The sequence below is a fragment of the Mixophyes fleayi genome, chromosome 12 (genome assembly GCF_038048845.1).
Source record: "Mixophyes fleayi isolate aMixFle1 chromosome 12, aMixFle1.hap1, whole genome shotgun sequence".
NCBI lineage: Eukaryota > Metazoa > Chordata > Amphibia > Anura > Limnodynastidae > Mixophyes > Mixophyes fleayi.
In genome coordinates, this window is record NC_134413.1 from 83,198,300 (window position 1) to 83,219,903 (window position 21,604).

Genomic DNA, 21,604 nt, shown 5'->3' on the forward strand with positions numbered 1-21,604 from the left:
CTACACTGCACTATACCTCCTGCAATGCTGTATGCACTATGCTGCATTGTACCCATTCCTACACTGCACTATATCTCCTGCAATGCTGTATGCACTATGCTACATTGTACCCATTCCTACACTGCACTATATCTCCTGCAATGCTGTATGCACTATGCTGCATTGTACCCATTCCTACACTGCACTATATCTCCTGCAATGCTGTATGCACTATGCTGCACTATACCCATTCCTACACTGCACTATATCTCCTGCAATGCTGTATGCACTATGCTGCATTGTACCCATTCCTACACTGCACTATATCTCCTGCAATGCTGTATGCACTATGCTGCATTGTACTGATCCCTACACTGCACTATATCTCCTGCAATGCTGTATAATTGTAGGACTGTGCATATTTACGGGATACAGTGTGGATAATGTAAACAGGAATATGGTGCTTTAGAAGTGGAGTTTGTGTTTTAGGACATAATATGGCTTCAGTGATTGGACACAGTGGCCCCCGTGTGAGATACATAATATATTTGATGTAATGTGATGTACTATTGAGAATATATGGAGGTTGTGATATATATGCACATGATACAAGACCAGTGGTGTTATGTATTATACATTTGTGATATAGTGAGGGTTTTGTGTTGATTCTGTGTGGATTGTATACAGGAATAGCAGTGTATTTATATACTGGAACATATCTATGATAATAGGAGTTTAATGGGATCTGGGACACAAAAACATGTGTACATACATCTACACACAAGACTTTACACATTTATGAAATACAGAAAGAAGTATTAGGGTCTTCAGCCTAAACACAGATTATCATATATGCACTGTGTGTAAGATTTTATTGAATATATATTGTAACATTGTTGCGAGTAAATATGCTTTATCATACAAATATCTACATTTCATTAAGGTTTTATATTGCCTTGAGACAGAAAGTGGGGAATTTAATTTCAATTTGCGGCTGCGCGTATAAAGCGGCATTACGGTAGCGCACTATCGCAGATTTATGTGCGCACCGAAATCCACGATGTTGCGGTACCGAGACCCATGCAGCCGCATGTAATCGCAGCCGCAAATTGTAATTGAATATGTCCCTAAGTATTATCTAGAGAACTCTGTGAAAATTGGATGTTACTATAGTATAAAGGACAGGACTAGGTGTATCTTATGAAATATAAGTGTGTGGTTATGTAATGAGACTATCCAGGAACAGGATATGAAGATAGCGTGTGCACAGTGACACGGGTAATAAACGTCAAATTTGTATTTCAATTTTTCTACGTAATACTCGAAGAACTAAGATATTGTATGTTACATAAAATGTCTGTTATACTTAAAACAGATGTAGAAAAAAACTCTCATTTGGTATTTTAAGTACAAAGTTTTGTTGTACCCATTTTGATTGTTTGATAAAAACAGTTGAAAAAACATTACATATATATATATATACCTATTGTTTAAGTTACATTAAAATATCAACTACTTTTACAATATCTGGAGTATCACAGTACATTTGTTTCATATCCAATTGCTTTTCTCCTGTGTGAAGTTTTTGATGTTCAATAAGTTTTAATTTTTGTGTAAAACATTTCCCACACTCAGAACATGTAAACGGTTTCTCACCTGTGTGAGTTCTCTGATGTTTAACATACTCTGACTTTTGTATAAAACATTTCCCACACTCAGAACATGTAAACGGTTTCTCACCTGTGTGAGTGCTCTGATGTACAACAAGATTTGATTTACGTGTAAAACATTTCTCACACTCAGAACATGGAAACAAATTCTCACCTGTGTGAGTTCTCTGATGGTCAACAAAATTTGATTTACGTGTAAAACATTTCCCACACTCAGAACATGTAAACGGTTTCTCACCTGTGTGAATTCTCTGATGTGCAACAAGAATTGATTTCTGTGTAAAACATGTCCCGCACTCAGAACATGTAAACGGTTTCTCTCCTGTATGAATTCTCTGATGTTCAACAAGCTTTGATTTCTGTGCAAAACATTTCTTGCACTCAGAACATGTAAACGGTTTCTCACCTGTGTGAGTACTCTGATGTTCAACAAGATTTGATTTACGTGTAAAACATTTCCCACACTCAGAACATGTAAACGGTTTCTCACCTGTGTGAGTTCTCTGATGTTCAACAAGAATTGATTTCTGTGTAAAACATTTCCCACATTCAGAACATGAATATGGTTTCTCACCTGTGTGAGATCTCTGATGCCTAATAAGATATGATTTATGTGTAAACCATTTCCCACATTCAGAACATGTAAACGGTATCTCACTTGTGTGAGTTCTCTGATGTTGAACAAGAACTGATTTCTGTGTAAACCATTTCCCACATTCAGAACATGTAAACCGTTTTTCACCTGTGTGAGTTCTCTGATGTCTAATAAGTTTTGATTTGTATGTAAACCGTTTTTCACACTCAGAACATGTAAAAGGTTTCTCACCTGTGTGAGTTCTCTGATGTGCAACAAGATTTGATTTCTGTGTAAAACATTTCCCACCCTCAGGACATATAAATACTTTATCATCTGTATGAGCTGTACTATATGTAACAATATCTAGGTTATCAGGAGGATATTCCTCATGATTACAGGGATCAGATGATTTATCTTCTCTGTGAAGTATTGGATGTATATTTAGAGTAGTGGGGTTTCCTCCTAGAGAATCATGTGTGATGTTGTCATCTTCTTTTTCAAAATCAGTAGACAAAATTAATTTTCCATCTGAGATATTCCTGTGTTTGCATCCATCTGCTGGAAATAAAATAAATGTATGGAAACGAGGATTTTAACACACCATAAAATCTGTTTCTCTGACTCCATTGGGGGACACTGCAATACATTGGGGTACAGTAAGTGAAATAGGAGCTAGGGCACTTTAAATCTTAAACTAAAGGACAGATACTGCCCTACTACGCCCTTCTATAGGAGCCATCTTCAGTTTTATAACAAAGTCCGAAAGAGAGGGATGAAGCTGGCCTAAAAAAAACAACATACCTAAATCATAACCAACCAGCAGACAGAGCAAGGGGATGGTGCTCAGTGTCCCCCAATGGAGTCAGAAAAACAGATTTTAAGGTGAGTAAAAAGTTTCTCTTTCCTACCATTGGGGGACACTGGGATACATTGGGGATATACCTAAGATGCCCCTAAGGGAGGGATTGCTCTGAAATCACTGCGTATGAGACTGTGCAGCCAAGATATACATTCTGGAATGTAAACCCTGGCAATCCCCCAGAACACCAGAAAGGTGTGGACGACCGACGACGCAGTGACCTGGAACAACCAAGTCTGTCTAAGCAACTGCATGCGCCACCTAGGAAGCACCAACCGCCCCTGAAGGAAAAGACAATCCAACCGGCACCAGTCTAGCCCCTAAGGGAAGCCAACCACCCTGGAAGGTATCCAACCAGACTAGAGTGTGCATGTGCTGGTCACCCACGTACATGTACACCAAACCGAAGAAAGGAACCACCCCGTGATCACAACCTGTTCCAGCTCGAGGGAAGAAAACCCCTGGCCCTTGGAAACATGGTATCAGGAGTCCTGTTGCCAAGCCAATAGCAAAGCAGGCAGTTACAAGACAAGGATTAGCCGCAAGGCGGACCAATGACCAACCCCAGGATGCCAGAGAACCATGCCCGATGCAGCCAGACCGGTGGCCCGAAGGCAGCCATCAATAGGAGCGTCAGTAACATCCGTGGGAGCATGGGAAGCAATAGGAATATAATGCTCCAGCAAACTGTAACGGATCGTCATGCACCCGTGTGCACCACCTTGGGGTTAATAAATTATGTGAGAAACCAAGAAGAACAGACACAAGCCCACAAAATATTTCTAGCAGACCCCGGCGCTGAACCTGCTGATCTACCACCTCTGTGTGAGAGATCACTGACCAGAGGGAACCTGATGGGGCTAAACCTGCCACTCATCCAACTCTCAGAACTCCAGCACTGGGAGAACCGTGGCGGAGCTGACCTGGACCTGTACCTGGCATACCGTCATGGACCTCTATAACTGCGCTACAGCCATGTCGCTGTGAGCCCGGTCTGAATATAGCGACCCGCAAGCAAGCGTAGACCGAGAGGCCAAGGAATAACGATCTGCCTGTCCAGCTGATGGGTGGAACAGGAAGATATCCAGTATCCGGGTGATTTACTAGAGATATTTGCTGAAGCAGACCGGAATACTTTGTGCCAGAGAAACCCCCTGGAACCCAGGCCTTACCAACATCATGTACCGGAGAAAAGACATGTTCGGGCTGGCCAGGATATGCACCGCTCTCATCATAACGAAAAAGTCGGGCTCTCCAGGAAAAACAACAAGAGGACACTGAGCCAAAAATCCATCCGAAGAACCTCAGTCGTTCTACTGGGATCCAGGAAGACTGGGGTAGAGAAACCTGCAGCCTTTCCCCAGAAAGCCCGTCGGAAAGGCAGAGGACGACTTCAGGTGATACAACGTTCTCCCCACTGGCACATAATTTACGCCTCGAGAGTGAAAGAGGTGTGATGATGGCGAGGGGTTTGGCAAAGGCTTATGGGGTGGGAACAAGCTGAAACGAGGGCAAACCTGACACTCACTGCGTCCATCGTGAACTGCAACGGACGTAGACACGAAAACCCCTTCAATATGGGAACATGAAGGAAAACAACATCCACATCCAGGGAGGTAAGGAACACCTCATCTCGTCAGGTCACTGTACACTGAATATACCAACCTTAACTATTAGAAGCAACTTTCATGCACCTGAAAACACGAACGGACTGAGACCTGGGCCAAGTCGGTGTTCCATCTCTGACAGGCATACGGAGCTCTCGTCCTCTGAAGATACAGTAAAGAACACTATAGCTCTCAGGAAACAGTAAAACTTTGGAGAACTCTTAGAACTGGCATCAGCTGTCCAGGAACGTAACCGAAGGAATGCCTTGCCGCCAAAATATAGTAACAAAACCAGGGGAAAGAAAGACAGCATCCAAGATGCCTGCGTTTAATCCTATCTATGAACCATTAGAAAAACACAGCACTAGGCCCAACCTCGTGTGAGCGGTGGCCAATTGTGCTGTCCAGTCTGAAGAGCCGTACTCATCACAGAGACTCGAACGGATTTAACAAACGGCCTTGTCACGTGCAGCTTTAAGGATTTTTTTTTTTAACCTGGTACCAGCATTGACCTGGAGCAACGCTGCTCCCAGGCATTGTGATGGAGCTAGCGAGGTGACAACAGGAGAAGCTATCCTGGGAGGAGCTTGTCCTTATTTGTATTTACTGAAGATAAGGAGAGAAGAAATTAAAGTTTTCCAAGTAACTGGAACAGACAGACAGCCTAGGCTGAGGAGACAGTTTGAACAATACATCTGGAAACTTTGACTCATAAAGAAGAAGTTAGAGGAATTAGACTCTCAGGCCCCAGCCATACACACTGTGTATCACAGAGGAATCTCCTTCCCCACATGTATTCTTCTCCCCAGACTGGTGAATCAACTCCCCATCCTCCTTAGAGGGAAAGCAGAAACAAGTCCTAAATAAATCCAGGAATACCGTAACTGGCATTCCAAGAAGAGACATTCCATGAGGAAGCATCCCTAGCCAGACCCATAGCTGACTCACTTCTAGTCGGGAAGCCACACTAGTAGTTATCACTATCTGTGAAGCAGGAATGTGTGTTGATTGTTTTCAAGAAATAAAAGGTCCACCTACCCCATGTCAGAGATTGCACCCAAATGAGATCGGCCCTGGATGTCGTCAGCGACTCAGCGCAAGACGGTTTCTTCACAGCCCCTGACGGACTCGCAGAAAGCGGTCATGGTGGAACCCCTTCTCGCATCCTACACAAGGACATTCTGTGTCAAACTGCCCCAAAGATAATGAGAAGTACACCTGGCACTTGTAGAAAGCTGCACAGATCTACCAGCGGCCCTACGTAGGCTTGGAAGTCCCTCTGTCAGTCATGCTTCAGGTATCCTAAACTGAGTGGGGAAAACACCAGAACACCCTGAAAGGAGAAGAAATGCAAGTCCCCAACATTATACTAGGCTAAAGAGTGCCAATATTTCAATGTAATCCTGATGAAGTACGCTAAGACAGACAATCTGGTGACTATGTATAGAGTAACCCTGACCCTGAAGGAGATCTGTTCTGGTGGCCGTTCCCGAATTTAACAGACTCCTCTGGTAATGCTCGTTATTAGGGAACACGCAGCCTTCCGCCGGAGCTCCGTGGGCAGTGACAATGAAGAGCTGGCGGGCTGCAGAGGAGAGGGCAGCCTAACAGGCTACTCTCCCTTGATCAGGGATCCAGGGTGAAAGTGGCCGACAGGCATTTCACCCCTGGGGAGGCGTCCCTGACAGAATGGGAAAAATTATAAACATAAAATGAAAATATATAATACAGGAGAGGAGCCCTTAGACATAAACCCAACTCCTGAGGCACTTTACTAAAACTGAAGATGGCTCCCATGGGAGGGGCATAGTAAGGGAGGAGCTGTCCTTCAGTTTAAGATTTAAAGTGCCCTAGCTCCTATTCCACCTATTATACCCCAATGTATTGCAGTGTCCCCCAATGGTACGAAAGAGAAACAGATATTTTATTTTACATTGAGTAACATATTATAATTACCAACATTTTCATACTATGAGTAAATTGAACTGTCCAGCTGTTTAATTTCAAATTGCAAACTTCAACAATTCATTATAATTAGCAATGATACTAATAATACAGGTGGTATAATGTAATGCAGGCGTGGGGTCCGGGTATTGGTGCTTTAAAGCCCAGCATTTTCAGTCTGTCCATACTAAATGACGTAATTTCATACTCTATGTATTTAGGCCATTCGGATTGAACACTGGACGCTGATTTGAAGCTCCGTTATAACTACATGTCTGACATATGGTAAGTAGTCATTTCAGTACTGTAGGGATTATAGGCATCGTTATTCCCCTGTCGTTTAAAACATTGTCGGAGTTGACAGTGCCGTTTCAACGTACCCCACCCATAATTATAATACTGCATTACCAAGCACAATGCACCCATGTTACACCATGTTTAACTGTCTTTAACATACAACTATTGCTGTGTTTACTGAACTTGCATAAAACAGTCAGTTTTTTGGGGTTTTTTTTGTGCCTAACAGTTCCTAAGTATACACATTGCCCAGCCAGCATTCTACAACAGGAAGATTAATTAGCCAGTAATATTGTCCACATGAAGTGTATATTGCATACTTGCCAACTCTCCCGGAATGTCTGGGAGACTCCCAAAATTCGGTTCAGTCTCCCGGGCTCTCGGGCTCGTTGGCATTTCTCCTGCATCCTGGATTTCACAGAGAATCGCATCAAATGACGCGATTCTCGGTGATTAACGGCATTTTGGAGGGCGGGAGGGGGCAGGACGAGGCCAATCGCGTCATTTTGGCCCCGCCCCCTGCAACGTAAATTAAGTTTTCGCGGGGAGCCGGACCAAAATGACACGTTTGGCCTCGTCCCGCCCCCTCCCGCCCTCCAGTCATGCCCCCTCTCCCGGAAACTTGTTTCCGAGAGTTGGCAAGTATGGTATATTGTGATGGGGTGTATGTGATCTTAGAGGGAGGAGAATAATCTCATATTCTGCATTAGTATTACAGTGATAATATACAGCTGAGGATCAAATATTCATGGTAATGTCACATGTGGTAGTACAGAGAGATGGTTATGGATACTGTCACAGGAGGTAGTGTACAGGAGGTTCATGGGTAATTTCATGGTGTCAGACTGATGTCTCATGAGATACACCAGACAGTGTGAGGAGGAGACTGGTCAGATCTCTGGGCTGGTAGCACACAATGATATGATGTGAGGAGGAGACTGGTCAGATCTCTGGGCTGGTAGCACACAGTGATATGATGTGAGGAGGAGACTGGTCAGATCTCTGGGCTGGTAGCACACAGTGATATGATGTGAGGAGGAGACTGGTCGAATATCTGGGCTGGTAGCACACAATGATATGATGTGAGAAGGAGACTGGTCAGATCTCTGGGCTGGTAGCACACAGTGATATGATGTGAGAAGGAGACTGGTCAGATCTCTGGGCTGGTAGCACACAATGATATGATGTGAGAAGGAGACTGGTCAGATCTCTGGGCTGGTAGCACACAGTGATATGATGTGAGGAGGAGACTGGTCAGATCTCTGGGCTGGTAGCACACAGTGATATGATGTGAGGAGGAGACTGGTCAGATCTCTGGGCTGGTAGCACACAGTGATATGATGTGAGGAGGAGACTGGTCAGATCTCTGGGCTGGTAGCACACAATGATATGATGTGAGGAGGAGACATGTCAGATCTCTGGGCTGGTAGCACACAATGATATGATGTGAGGAGGAGACTGGTCAGATCTCTGGGCTGGTAGCACACAGTGATATGATGTGAGGAGGAGACTGGTCAGATCTCTGGGCTGGTAGCACACAATGATATGATGTGAGGAGGAGACTGGTCAGATATCTGGGCTGGTAGCACACAGTGATATGATGTGAAGAGGAGACTGGTCAGATATCTGGGCTGGTAGCACACAATGATATGATGTGAGGAGGAGACTGGTCAGATCTCTGGGCTGGTAGCACACAGTGATATGATGTGAGGAGGAGACTGGTCAGATCTCTGGGCTGGTAGCACACAGTGATATGATGTGAGGAGGAGACTGGTCAGATCTCTGGGCTGGTAGCACACAGTGATATGATGTGAGGAGGAGACTGGTCAGATCTCTGGGCTGGTAGCACACAGTGATATGATGTGAGGAGGAGACTGGTCAGATCTCTGGGCTGGTAGCACACAGTGATATGATGTGAGGAGGAGAACAGGAATCTAATGAGGCTGATGGCTCCTGACTCTCCCACTGCACAGATAAGTTATACTTATTAGTTTGTACTGACAGAGGAGGGTGTAGAATAAATGATTGTTTTATTGACTGAATAAGCAGAATATGTGACTCTTTTCTGTAATAAGTGTTAATTACTCACCTGTGCCGATATCTGTAGGGATTTCCTCCTCCTTACACTGCTGATCACCCCTCACATACGTCTCTTCCTCTCCCTCTATAATTTCTACTTTAATATCAGTCAGATCATCCTAAATAACCCGCAAAATAATAAAAATATCATAATTAATAATATCTGATTTAATAAATTGATATGAAACAGAAGAATATCAGTGTATAATCATTTGGGGATTTTGTGAGACCCTATAATCTACCTGATTCTCCTGTGGGATACTGGGATTTTCCTGTGTACAATCCTGTGAATAAAGAGGTCGGAGATATCTCTCTGGGGTATTTCTGTTACTGGATCCATCTGTAGGAAACACATGAAGACAGAATACATTTTGGTTATGTAATTATCAGATGATCTGTATCCATTTGGCCCTCAAAACTGCTCCACTTTACAATAAATGAAAGTCTCCTCTTACCCAGTGATGTGAGGATCCGGTGATTCTCCATCCTCACGTCCTCATACAGATCCTTGGGCCCTTCTAAATTCTCCCACTCCTCCTCACACCTTATAGGAACCTGACAACACAATGACACAGTCATCACCCAGACACATCCCCTGGTGTTACTGTATAATGTCCCATTCCCAGCAGTCACCTCTCCAGTCACCAGCTGAATGATCTTGTTGGTCAGTTCCAGGATCTTCTGGTCATTGTTTCCTTCACGTATCAGTGATTGAGGTTCAGGCACCGTGATGGGGCTCTGGGTCCTGCTCAATCCTCCTGACACACAGGGGCGGCTCCTGGGTGTCACACACTCACCAGATCTCTTTATCACTACTGTGTAATCCTGTGTATGGAGAGAGACATCAAGGTAAATGAAGAGCCACATATTTTTAAGTTTTCTTAGGGGTTTATTATGTAAAATATACAATATTGTTCTAAAGGTCTATATGTAACTGTTTACTATATACAGGAAAGTGGAGTGTATATAACATTTACACCTCCTGCAGCTTTGGACATCTTCAGTGGTCCCACCTATCTGAGTCCTCTATATACAGCCGGCCCCCGCGGATCTATCATCTGCTTTAAACAAATCAGTGCGAACAATAAGATGAGTTTAAAGTGGGGGCTTGTAGCAGACAGAGGACTCAGATGGTGGACATATGGAAGACAGTAGGAGAGGTAAGTGCTGTATACACTCTAATAGACAGTGCATATAGGAAACAGCTACAGGTAGGGCAGGGGATGTCTTTATAAAATAAGCATTTATTTTCTATTTTGCACATTAGTCCTGGGGGTAAATGTATGAAAGAGCGATTTCTGCAAGTTGCCGGAAATCGTCGACTTTGCAGGGAAAATTTAAACTGGCGATGCCTTGTAAAGGTAAGTTTGCTTTTACAAGGCATTGCCGCTTTAAATTTTCCCTGCAAATTCACAGATTTCCGGCAACTTGCAGAAATCCCTCTTTCATACATTTACCCACTGGAAAGTGGAAATCATTACCTAAATGTAAAACTTAGTAACATCTAAAAATACAGCAAAAGCTGTAAAGCCTAAAGTCTCATGAATGTATTAGTTGTAGAAAAACAACATACTGTGGCCAATGCAATATATCCCAGCATCTGGGAATCATACTTTTATCTGAGACCATCTACATGCTGCTAATATACAGCTGTTCAGGTGACAACAGTAATGTCCCTGTTTTATTTATAGCAGTAAGAATGATGTCATTGTGACATTCCCAGAATCCCTCACCTCTCCAGTCATGTCCCTGTTTTATTTATAGCAGTAAGAATGATGTCACTGTGACATTCCCAGAATCCCTCACCTCTCCAGTCATGTCCCTGTTTTATTTATAGCAGTAAGAATGATGTCACTGTGACATTCCCAGAATCCCTCACCTCTCCAGTCATGTCCCTGTTTTATTTATAGCAGTAAGAATGATGTCACTGTGACAATCCCAGAATCCCTCTCACCTCTCAAGTCATGTCCCTGTTTTATTTATAGCAGTAAGAATGATGTCACTGTAACATTCCCAGAATCCCTCACCTCTCCAGTCATGTCCCTGTTTTATTTATAGCAGTAAGAATGATGTCACTGTGACAATCCCAGAATCCCTCTCACCTCTCAAGTCATGTCCCTGTTTTATTTATAGCAGTAAGAATGATGTCACTGTGACATTCCCAGAATCCCTCACCTCTCCAGTCATGTCCCTGTTTTATTTATAGCAGTAAGAATGATGTCACTGTGACAATCCCAGAATCCCTCTCACCTCTCCAGTCATGTCCCTGTTTTATTTATAGCAGTAAGAATGATGTCACTGTGACATTCCCAGAATCCCTCTCACCTCTCCAGTCATGTCACTGTTTTATTTATAGCAGTAAGAATGATGTCACTGTGACATTCCCAGAATCCCTCTCACCTCTCCAGTCATGTCCCTGTTTTATTCATATCAGTAAGAATGATGTCACTGTGACATTCCCAGAATCCCTCTCACCTCTCCAGTCATGTCCCTGTTTTATTTAAAGCAGTAAGAATGATGTCACTGTAACATTCCCAGAATCCCTCATCTCTCCAGTCATGTCCCTGTTTTATTTATAGCAGTAAGAATGATGTCACTGTGACATTCCCAGAATCCCTCACCTCTCCAGTCATGTCCCTGTTTTATTTATAGCAGTAAGAATGATGTCACTGTGACATTCCCAGAATCCCTCACCTCTCCAGTCATGTCCCTGTTTTATTTATAGCAGTAAGAATGATGTCACTGTGACATTCCCAGAATCCCTCACCTCTCCAGTCATGTCCCTGTTTTATTTATAGCAGTAAGAATGATGTCACTGTGACATTCCCAGAATCCCTCTCACCTCTCCAGTCATGTCCCTGATTTATTTATAGCAGTAAGAATGATGTCACTGTGACATTCCCAGAATCCCTCACCTCTCCAGTCATGTCCCTGTTTTATTTATAGCAGTAAGAATGATGTCACTGTGACATTCCCAGAATCCCTCTCACCTCTCCAGTCATGTCTCTGTTTTATTTATAGCAGTAAGAATGATGTCACTGTGACATTCCCAGAATCCCTCACCTCTCCAGTCAGCAGGTAGATGATCTCCAGGGTGAGATGTAATATCCTCTCACTCCTGTCCTTGTCCATCCTCAGGGAATCAGTGATTTACACAGATCGGGTTTCACCTTCAGTTGACTTGTAGTAAAAGATTCTCTGGTTCCTCACAGCTCAACTGTCTGGGAATAAATATAATAATCATTATAAACATCACAGAGCAGACATGTAAGATATTAAAGGAATAAATACAATTGCAGCACTTTCCCAGACATCTAAGCCTTGGGTAGACACTGAAAGGGCCCTGGCTCAAGCTTTTCCCTTCCTGCCCTACTTTGGATTCCCAAACTCGTCCGCCCCCCAGCTGTATATAGACCAGCATCCATCTAAGATGCCATGCAGGTGTGGGGTAGGGTTATTGGATTGCATGCGGATTTTACACTTCCATCTCGTAACTTCTCCCTCCAAGCGGTCTCCAAACTTATCCCGGGTCTGAATCTTGCCAATGGGAAGAACAGAGGGATCACATCTCTGTCTGATTTGTTTGCCCAGAGTCTCTTTCTCCCTTTTTCTCTGCTCCAAGACCGCTATAGTAGCCTCCCCCTGTCTGAGACATATAGATATTTGCAAGTCAGGCATTGGGTGTTAACGGTCTCTAAAGCTTCTCATTCTCTCTCCTTTCCCCCAGCTCCAATTTTAGATAGACTGACAAAAGCTGCCAATAAAGGCGGAATAACGTTCTGATACCAGTATCTCCACTCCTTGATTCCCTCCTCTAAAGCCCCAGCCCGGCTTCGCTGGGAAGCTGACGTGGGGTTATCCCTTACTCAGCAACAGTGGGAAAATATCTATTCAACCTCAAAGAAAAACAAAAGAACCACTAGATGTAAATTAGTGAGCCATATGCCTTGGTGAGAATCTTGAAGACCCAGGTAAAACCTAAATTCTCTTTATGTAGGTATATAGAAATATGAACTTGGAAGGAAATGCCTTCATATTTCATATATTGGGAAACCTGTGTGCCTCTCCATACTGGGGAGCAGAAATCACACCAGGGTTGTGAATGACAGGTACTGGTGGTATCCGGGAACAGCTATAATCACGTTTGTGGAAAAGGTAAGTCACATTGTCATAATTTCCTCATGTTTGGTATTTAAATGTGCGGGGGATTATGACTGGTTTATTGAAGGGGGAGTTATGTCTCTGGGATATATCTGTGAGGTATTACCAAAGGTCAAAACTTTTGCAATATTTGTGAGCAAACTATAGTGGCACCCAGGGGACATCCTGCCCCCCTATTAGCATTAAGACTGCCCCTGTGAAGACTGTTTAATTTCATTTGGCTTAAAAAACCTGTGTTGGGAAGGGGCAAATTGTCACTTTCTTGGGAATCAATCTAATTGAAGGACTGTCCATCTTTTCTGCCTACCCCCAGGCATAAAGATTATTATACGTAAGTGATGCTCTGTACTTTCATCCCATTTGTTTTTACAACTGTTTGCAATTTTTTATTTGTATGTCAAATCTTTATCTAATTGTTTTTTTATTATCTGTAAGCATTGTAGCTTTTGTATATTAAATCAAACAATTTAAGTTCTGTCCTTATTTATCAAAAACAAATCCATTGCCTGTGTAGAAGAGATAAGATTGCTTAACCATGCTAAAACCTTTCATTGCTGAGGTGTGAATTGCGAATACATATGTATACCAAGCCTAGTGTGTGCCTGCATGTACATTTGTGTCATAGAGCATTGAGGGGTTAAGGCTTAACCCTTTGATTGCTGGTGCCTTGCTAACTGTGTGGAACAAGGGGTGCTCATTGTGTGCCAGGATATTGGGGTCCTATTGCCCGTTTTCAATAGGTGGTGGCAATACCGAAGTGGGTGTGGCTGTGTGAACGCTGTTTGGGGCGATTCAGCAAATCTGTAGCCTCAGGGAAAGAGGCGAGTGTGAGATTTGGGCTGGAATCCGGTGGGACGGGCTAAATGCCGGTATTTCACTTTCCCCAACACTGATAAAATACGGCACTGTGACTGTCGGCAATCACAATGTTGGTATTTTATCAGGGATGAAAAGTCCACTTGTCGTGGGTGCCGATTTCCCTGAAATTTGTCTTTATAATCCTTCATATTTATACGTGGGGATGTAGGATACTGACTGCCTGCGGTGTGAGGATGTATCAGTGGAGCTGTGATTGTTTTTCGCAGGGCAGCAACCATAGTGGTATCGGCCCTATGTGAAAAGCAAATAGGGTGACATGGTGCAACCTGGTGGGATTTATAGGTGGTTGGGTGTTGTATGTGTTTCTAACTTACTTCTTAATCCTTTAGAGTGACAATTGGGAGATGTTCCTTTTGTTTGGTTCTTTGTCTTCCTGTTCTTTGTTCGGTGGAGGTGTTCCTTCAGAGTGAAGTGGATGGTCGGTGATATGCCTCTTGTTGGGTATTGGTGCACTTGTTCTGTGGATAATTCCTGAAGTACTTTGTCCCGTTGAAGAAACAGATGCGAGAAGAGTCACAGAATGTGGGTGGTGTTTTTGATCTCCCCCCCAAACAAATGGAAGTGGTGATGTTCAAGTTCTTTCTCTATGTTACAAGAGCAGTTGAGGCTCAGGGAGATGTGTTGAGCAAATTTGGTGGATAATGGGAGCTATCTAACCAGTGGGAAAACCAAAAAATGGTGATGGTACCAGTAATAGGGCCCAATCTGGTTAGGTATGTGTGGTTAGGTAGTGTGGGGGGCGGGGGGAGTTAGCTATAGTACAGGACGGACGCCAATTCCCCACATACCTCAGTTTGATTACCAAAGCCCTAGGACGATAGGCCAATCAACCAAGACACACCACTCAACAGAGGGGGGAGTGGAGATAAAAGAAAACAACGAAAAGACGGGGGGGGACCGCAGTGTCCCCCAGATGGACTCAGAGAAAAAGATTTATCGTAAGTATAAATCCCTTTTTCTCTTACATCCATCTGGGGGACCCTGCTTAACCATGGGGACTTACTAAAGCAATCCCTATGAAGGGTGGGACCGCTCTGATCTCCTTGCACGTAGAACACTACGGCCAAAGGAGGCGTCCCCAGACGCAAATATATTAAATTGGTAGAATTTTGTAAAGGTATGGACCGAGGACCAGGTGGCTGCCCTGCACAGCTGGTCCGTCGTGGCTCCATTACGAGCCGCCCAAGATGCCCCAACCGACCGGGTAGAATGGGCAACAATACGCTTCGGCACAGGGAGATTAATACGGACATAAGCCTCTCTGATAGTCAGGGTAAGCCATCTGGCAATAGTTTGCTTAGATGCTGGCCATCCCCGCTTGGAAAAGTCAAATAATACAAATAGAGAATCTGTCTTACGTATCTTTGCAGATCTCTTAACATATATACGTAATGCCCTCACTACGTTCAAATATTTATTTGTCTTTGTTCCAGGAGTCTGAGGCTCCTCTCTGAACACTGGAACAACTATATCCTGATTAATATGGAAACCTGAGACCACCTTAGGAAGAAAAGACGGAACAGTCCTTAAAACTGCTCTATCCTCATGAAAAACCAGATAAGGTTCTTTGCAGGATAAAGCTTCCAGCTCCGAGATTCTTCTGGCCGAGGCGATAGCAAGCAGGAAGACTGTCTTCCATGTCAAGAACCGCCACTCTGCAGAGAGTAGGGGTTCAAAGGGAGGCTCCTGCAACATGCAAAGGACCAGATTAAGATCCCAAGGCTCCGCAGGATGCACGTAGGGCGGCTGGATGTGAAGCACTCCCTGTAGAAAAGTCTTAACATCCGGAAGCTCCACCAGCCGTCTATGGAAATACACTGACAAAGCAGATACCTGAACCTTTAAGGTTCCAAGTTTAAGCCCCGCCTCTAAACCACACTGTAAGAAGGCGAGAAATCTAGCCAGACCAAAGGTTTTAGAATTGTAAGACTTCTTACACCACTTTATATATATATATGCCAGATACGGTGGTAAATTTTGGCTGAAACTGGCTTCCTGGCATTCAGGAGAGTGCCTATTACACCCCCCCGAGAAACTTCTTGCTCTCCACAGACTGGATTCTAAGGCTCTGCCATTAAATTCAGCTGGTTCAGCCTCTGACGCAAGAACTGTCCCAGGGTCAGCAGATCTCTTCACAGCCTTACTGCAAGTACCAGAAAGACTGGACGATCCCCCGGACTGACTCTCCATGGGACCCTGTGGGGCAGGTTTTACCTGCAGCCCCAAGGCCTTGCTAGGACGTCCACTACCAGTGGATCCCTTGTTCTTGCGCAGAACTCTGGGACCTTCCTGTCTTTTGTTCGGTTTTTGTCCAGCAACCACCAGCTGAGGACTTACCTCCTCCACTGGTACCTCGAACCGGGAATCCTCTTATGGGGTGGAACCCTGCACAGGGTAAGGTCGCGAAAGATGTCACCATCTTTCCCAGCAGCTTCAAAGACCTGGCTACTGACAGCCTCTTGTCTGACAGGATCCTGCCTGTCCACTCCATCTAGGACCTCAACTTGTCCTGTGGAGACAACATTCTGCTGCGTACTAAGTCCCTCACTAGTCTCAAGAAACTCATTCTTAGACAAGGGATTCTCTGTGACACTTTCATACTCCAGAAGTTTAGTCATAGACTGAACGACCCGTCTGGCCTTAGCACCCCGAATGGGTGTGACTAATACCTTTTCCCTCACTGGAAATTCTAAGCCTGTATAGCTTTGTTTAAACTAAGCAAATCGACAGCCCTGAGCTCTTTCTGATTTGACAGAAGCCAGCGAGGTAACCAAAACTTGAGATGAGCTGGCCCCATGAATTCTATCACGATATCCTGGACCTACTCGTCTACCGAGGACTTTGTCTACTGCTGGGCAAACCCAAGCAGCCGTCCTCCCACCCCACCCTCTGTAACCAAAGGCGGGTGGTAGTTATGCTGCTGGTCTATCTGGCAGCTTGGCGGAAGAAGCTCTCCGCACCGCAGGGGCAAAGGATGATCTTCCTCTACGGGACAGTCTCCTGGATTCCACGGCCCCTGGATTGGTAGTCTGGCCTCTGCCAGACCCGCCCCCGTAAAAAGGCTGTCTGAAAGAACTAAACCTAGGCCTAGCCCTAGGTCTTGGAGTATTTAAAGACAAGGACGTCTTCTTGCTCCCTGAAGCCTGTAAAATCCAAGAGTCTTATTCTGGACCGAATAGCATCCCACCCGTATACGGGATGGATTCTAATGATCTTTTAGACTCTGAATCCGCATTCCAAGTCCTTAACCATAACACCCTTCTAGCTACTACAGCTGTAGCTGAAATAGACGAAGCTATGGAGGCCGAATTATGGGCCGCTTCATATACATAGCCTGCTGCCTCCCTTAGCTGCATGGCCAGAGGCAGTTAATCTGAATCCTGCAAGGCAGACTCTAACTGCCCTGCCCAGGCTTCCATAGCCCTAGCTACCCAGGTAGAGGACAATGCTGGCCTGAGGCTAGTACCGGCGGCCAAGAAGACCGACTTCAGCAGGGATTCTAATTTTTTGTCAGTCGCGTCCTGTAAGGCCGCTGACCCAGGTACAGGTAGTGTAGTCTGACGAACCAATCTCGCCACAGGTGCATCCACCTTCGCCACCTGTTCCCAACAGGTCATATCCTCCTACTGAAGGGGATACAACACGCCAAACTTCTTTGGCATAGAGAACCTCTTATCTGGATATTTCCAAGAGGCCTCCACAATATCCCTCAACTCAGCTGAGGGAGGGAACCTGACCACCTGCTTAGAAGCTTTCTTAAAGAAAGAGCGGTCCAAGGACTTCGTCTCCTCTACTTCAACAAAACCCAGGGTCTGACGAACTGCCTTTACCAGATCGTCCATACCCTGGTGCCTAGAGTTTCCTTCTGACTCTATAATGGACACATCTGAATCGTCCAACAATTCCCCCTCCTCCTCTGAGGAACTCTCAGAGTCTGACACTGACCACAGCGCTTTAGCTGGTCTACGTCTATTAACACTACGTTTGTGTCTGGGGTTCTCCAGGAATTGGGTAAGCCGGTCCAGGCCATTAGCCACCGCTGACCAACCCACCTCTCCTATCTGGGAAACCCTTGGGAGGGTTGGAGAGGGATTTAAACTGACCCCTGGGGAAAATGACTCATCTGTCATTCTTACTGTTATACCCTGAGAAGCCACAGATGTAGATGGGATCTCAACTGGTTTAGATAACAGATTTACAAGGGTATTAACTCCATGTGTTAAGGCAGCCGTCCACTCAGGAGGATCTACCGTTATGGTGGAGGTGTCTATAGGCCGTTTCACAGGAGCCACAGTGCAGGCCGCACAGAGCCCCCCCTGATCCAGCCGTTCACTTGTTAATTTAACATTACATTTTTAACAGACATTATGTTTGGTACGTGTTGTTTTGCTTTTATCTGCCATCACAAGATAAGCTAAAAACTGAATCACGTTTCAAAATTCACAAACACTTCTCCAAATTATCAGGAAATACAGATTAGGTTATTTAACATATCATAGGATTTCTGATTTAAATAAGACAGGCTTGGAGAACTTTATAGTTTTCTTATAAACAACAGTTCTCTCAACACATCATTGTCTTATAATATACATGTCTACACATGCACACACATATACACAGAAGAAATAAAAGTGATACTCAGCGGGGAGCATGTGTGGCAACAGTGCACTTCTCTTCAAATGACTGCTGCAACTGTCCTCCTTTTGAACCTTGGTGCCAAAAGGGATCTTCCACACGCTCACTCAGCAGGGGGGGGGGGGGTAAGCGGTGTTCCTCAAACACATTCCCCTTCCACTGGCTCTCCTTCTGTAATATTTTCTTTAACAGCGTTTTGCCCTTTCTGTATCTTAGGGGGAAACCTGTTAGAATGTGTTTCCCGCTAGCGCTATCATTAGCGCGCCATCCTCAAGAATTCACTGCCATCCCATAGGAGGAGGAACTTGGTATACTCCAGCTGGCTTCCGGGGAACCTCAGCAGTAAAGGCGCTTTCTGCCTAATGGCAGCGCCCGTCCTGCATCAGCGGGGAGAGTCTCTTTCCGACTGCTTCCCGCTGTGAGAAGCGTTTCACCTGCTCTGTCAGCGGGGCCACCCCCCTGACAGGCGCTTCTCCCACGAGTCAGCTCCGTTATACACGGAGCCTCTCGCTGCTATAAAAAAAAAAAACTTGCAAAAGAAAAGGAAAAACCTATTACCAATGAACCCTGTTCACTGTCTCTCTTGGAGCTATTCAGGTGCGACCTTCTTCCAAGGGCACCCAATTCAAACTGAGGTATGTGGGGAATTGGCGGGGGTGATATACTGTCAGCTGAAAAAAGTTAACTCTTTGGGTGCCAGACTCCTCCCCCCGACTCAACCCCATGGTTAAGCAGGGTCCCCCAGATGGATGTAAGAGAAATCACATAATTTGGCTATTTTTGGCTCCTACATTATTAACCTCAATAACAATAATTTCCAGTAAATTATGACCACCTCACAGGTCACAATATTATTTTCATCCAGTTTCGGCCAAAGGCTGCAGCGAGCTGGCTGGTTACCAATCGACAGAGCAACGGCACCAACACACAGCAGTTCATAGCACATCTAGGAAACATTGCCACACAGCAGTGGCAGAAAAGAAAAGTGGTACAAGATGGAATTGTCCTCCGGTCCTCCCACCCACCCTTATTTTGGATTTACATAATATGATTGATGGGCAGCAGAATAGACAAGGTTATAAAGTTGACAATATAATGACATCAACAGTATTATTAGGACAACAATTGAAATGTAGTCCACATTTATTAGGTTGACAATTGAAATGTAGACAGTATTATCCATAACTCTCACCCTGTCCCTATCTCTAGACCTGTCCCTAACCCTCTCCGTCCCTTTCCCTAGACCTGTCCTTAACCATATCCCTAGGCCTATAATAATACTGTCCATAGTGTACCTAATCATACTGTCCCCTATGTGAGTTGGCGACCTAATAATACTGTTGACACCTGAATTGTCGACTGTTACACAAGCTGATAGACCAAGGCCAAAATGTAAAACAGTGCAATATGAATTGACCTTGGGAACCACCTACCCACCCATATATTAAAAGGTCTAACAAACTCCTACAGGAGGGGTAGCAGGATCTCCCTTCACATTTTCTGCAGCATTGTATCTGCATGCTGCTTTGTATAGACAACTCCTGCCTCCAGGACTATATTGGACTGTACATTGTATGTATTATCTGGCAGTACCTCTGATTCACCAGAGACGCTGCTATTGTGCCTTTCTCCTTCTCACTACTAAGGGTTTACCTGTTACACTAATTATATCCTGCACCTGGTGGCTCCCTATTACCTCTGATGGTTATTGTTGTTTGGTTGCTGTTCCTTATTGTTGTGTTCTCCTGCTTCTTTTGTGCTCTGGTCCTTTTACATGCTGCTGCTGACATCTCTGCACAGGATTTCTCTCCACTCTGCCATTCTGCCTGATTCTGCTGTATTCCTTTGCTACCAGTTTTCAGCGTTACTCAGAAATCCCTCTTCAGCATCTACTATGCTCTGTACCATTTCCTGAATTCTCTGATTTAAACCTATTTAATAAACCTCTTATGCTTCATCATATTCCTGGCTCCATAGCTGTGATTTCCATTAAAGTGTGACACACTGCTGTCAATGAACTCTACAGTTGGAAGTCATACACCAGTGGAAGCAGATCTTGTCAGTGACAAGGCCATTGGGATCTAGCTGAGAAAGGGGAGCTAGATGATGCTGCGATGCTTGTTGTTGCTTTTGGTAGAATGGCATGTTGGCAATTTTATGTTTTTCTACAGTAAACTTTTCCTTTATTATAGGTTTGTTCTTTTCCTTTACCAATGTAAAACTGTGTTTTTTGGATTTCAGTTTCTTTGACTTAAGCATAGGCTTTAGTATATGAAGCCCTGATGGTCGGGAGGCTGCACATAAACATGGGGTAACTCTATGGGGGTAATTCCCGCTGTCTGATATATTATTATAGGGAGATATTTCCTCCGCCTTGCACAGGGCCCGGATCAGAGTTGCCAACTCTGAAATGAAAAACAAGTCCAAACCAAACTTAAAAAGCCCAACTTACAGGGGACAGCGGTATTATTGTAGTGAAAACCAAGTTTACTGTTTATTATTAAATAAATATAAAGATTTCTAAAATACATAATAACATGTAAACTTAATAGAGAAAACTTATTAGTAAATAAGTATAATAAATCCAGATAGAGTAGAGCAACACTGTCTCTAACACATTTGCCTCTAGCTACACGTGGCAAATTGACTATTACGCAGTGGCAAACACAGAGTTCGTACACATGAGACTATTCTATTGGACAATCAGAGAAGAAAAAAATAAAAATCCTTGGCAAAGCACTGCAAAACTATACAAGCCTGCAGCATGTCTGTAGTTATGGGCTGGAACAGACGCATTTCTGAACACACCAGTAGCGACCCTGCCCCCAAAAAGGAGCATATGTTTAGCATTATCCAAGTATCCTGTCAGCATCATTTCGTTGGATAATGCTGCATTAGAGGATCTCGCGATACGGTC

The 21,604-nt window shown here is 44.3% G+C and overlaps 1 protein-coding gene across 1 annotated transcript; it reads right to left on the reverse strand.

Annotated features, from left to right (window-relative positions):
* Positions 1–699: 699 nt before the first annotated feature.
* Positions 700–14,382, reverse strand: LOC142108574 (uncharacterized). Its single transcript, XM_075192342.1, has 7 exons — positions 14,367–14,382; positions 12,076–12,233; positions 9,646–9,837; positions 9,468–9,567; positions 9,255–9,352; positions 9,023–9,131; positions 700–2,784 (listed from the first exon to the last, which is right to left on the reverse strand). The coding sequence occupies exons 2-7, from the start codon at positions 12,142–12,144 to the stop codon at positions 1,475–1,477; spliced, it is 1,878 nt and encodes a 625-aa protein (XP_075048443.1). The 5' UTR covers positions 12,145–12,233; positions 14,367–14,382; the 3' UTR covers positions 700–1,474.
* Positions 14,383–21,604: the final 7,222 nt, after the last annotated feature.

Coding starts and splice junctions, on each gene's coding strand:
- LOC142108574 (XM_075192342.1), bottom strand. CDS start 12,144: ATGGACAAGGACAGGAGTGAGAGGATATTACATCTCACCCTGGAGATC. Junction 9,568..9,645: donor TTCAGCTGGTGACTGGAGAG/GTGACTGCTGGG, acceptor TTGTGTTGTCAG/GTTCCTATAAGGTGTGAGGA. Junction 9,132..9,254: donor GTATCCCACAGGAGAATCAG/GTAGATTATAGG, acceptor CGGGTTATTTAG/GATGATCTGACTGATATTAA.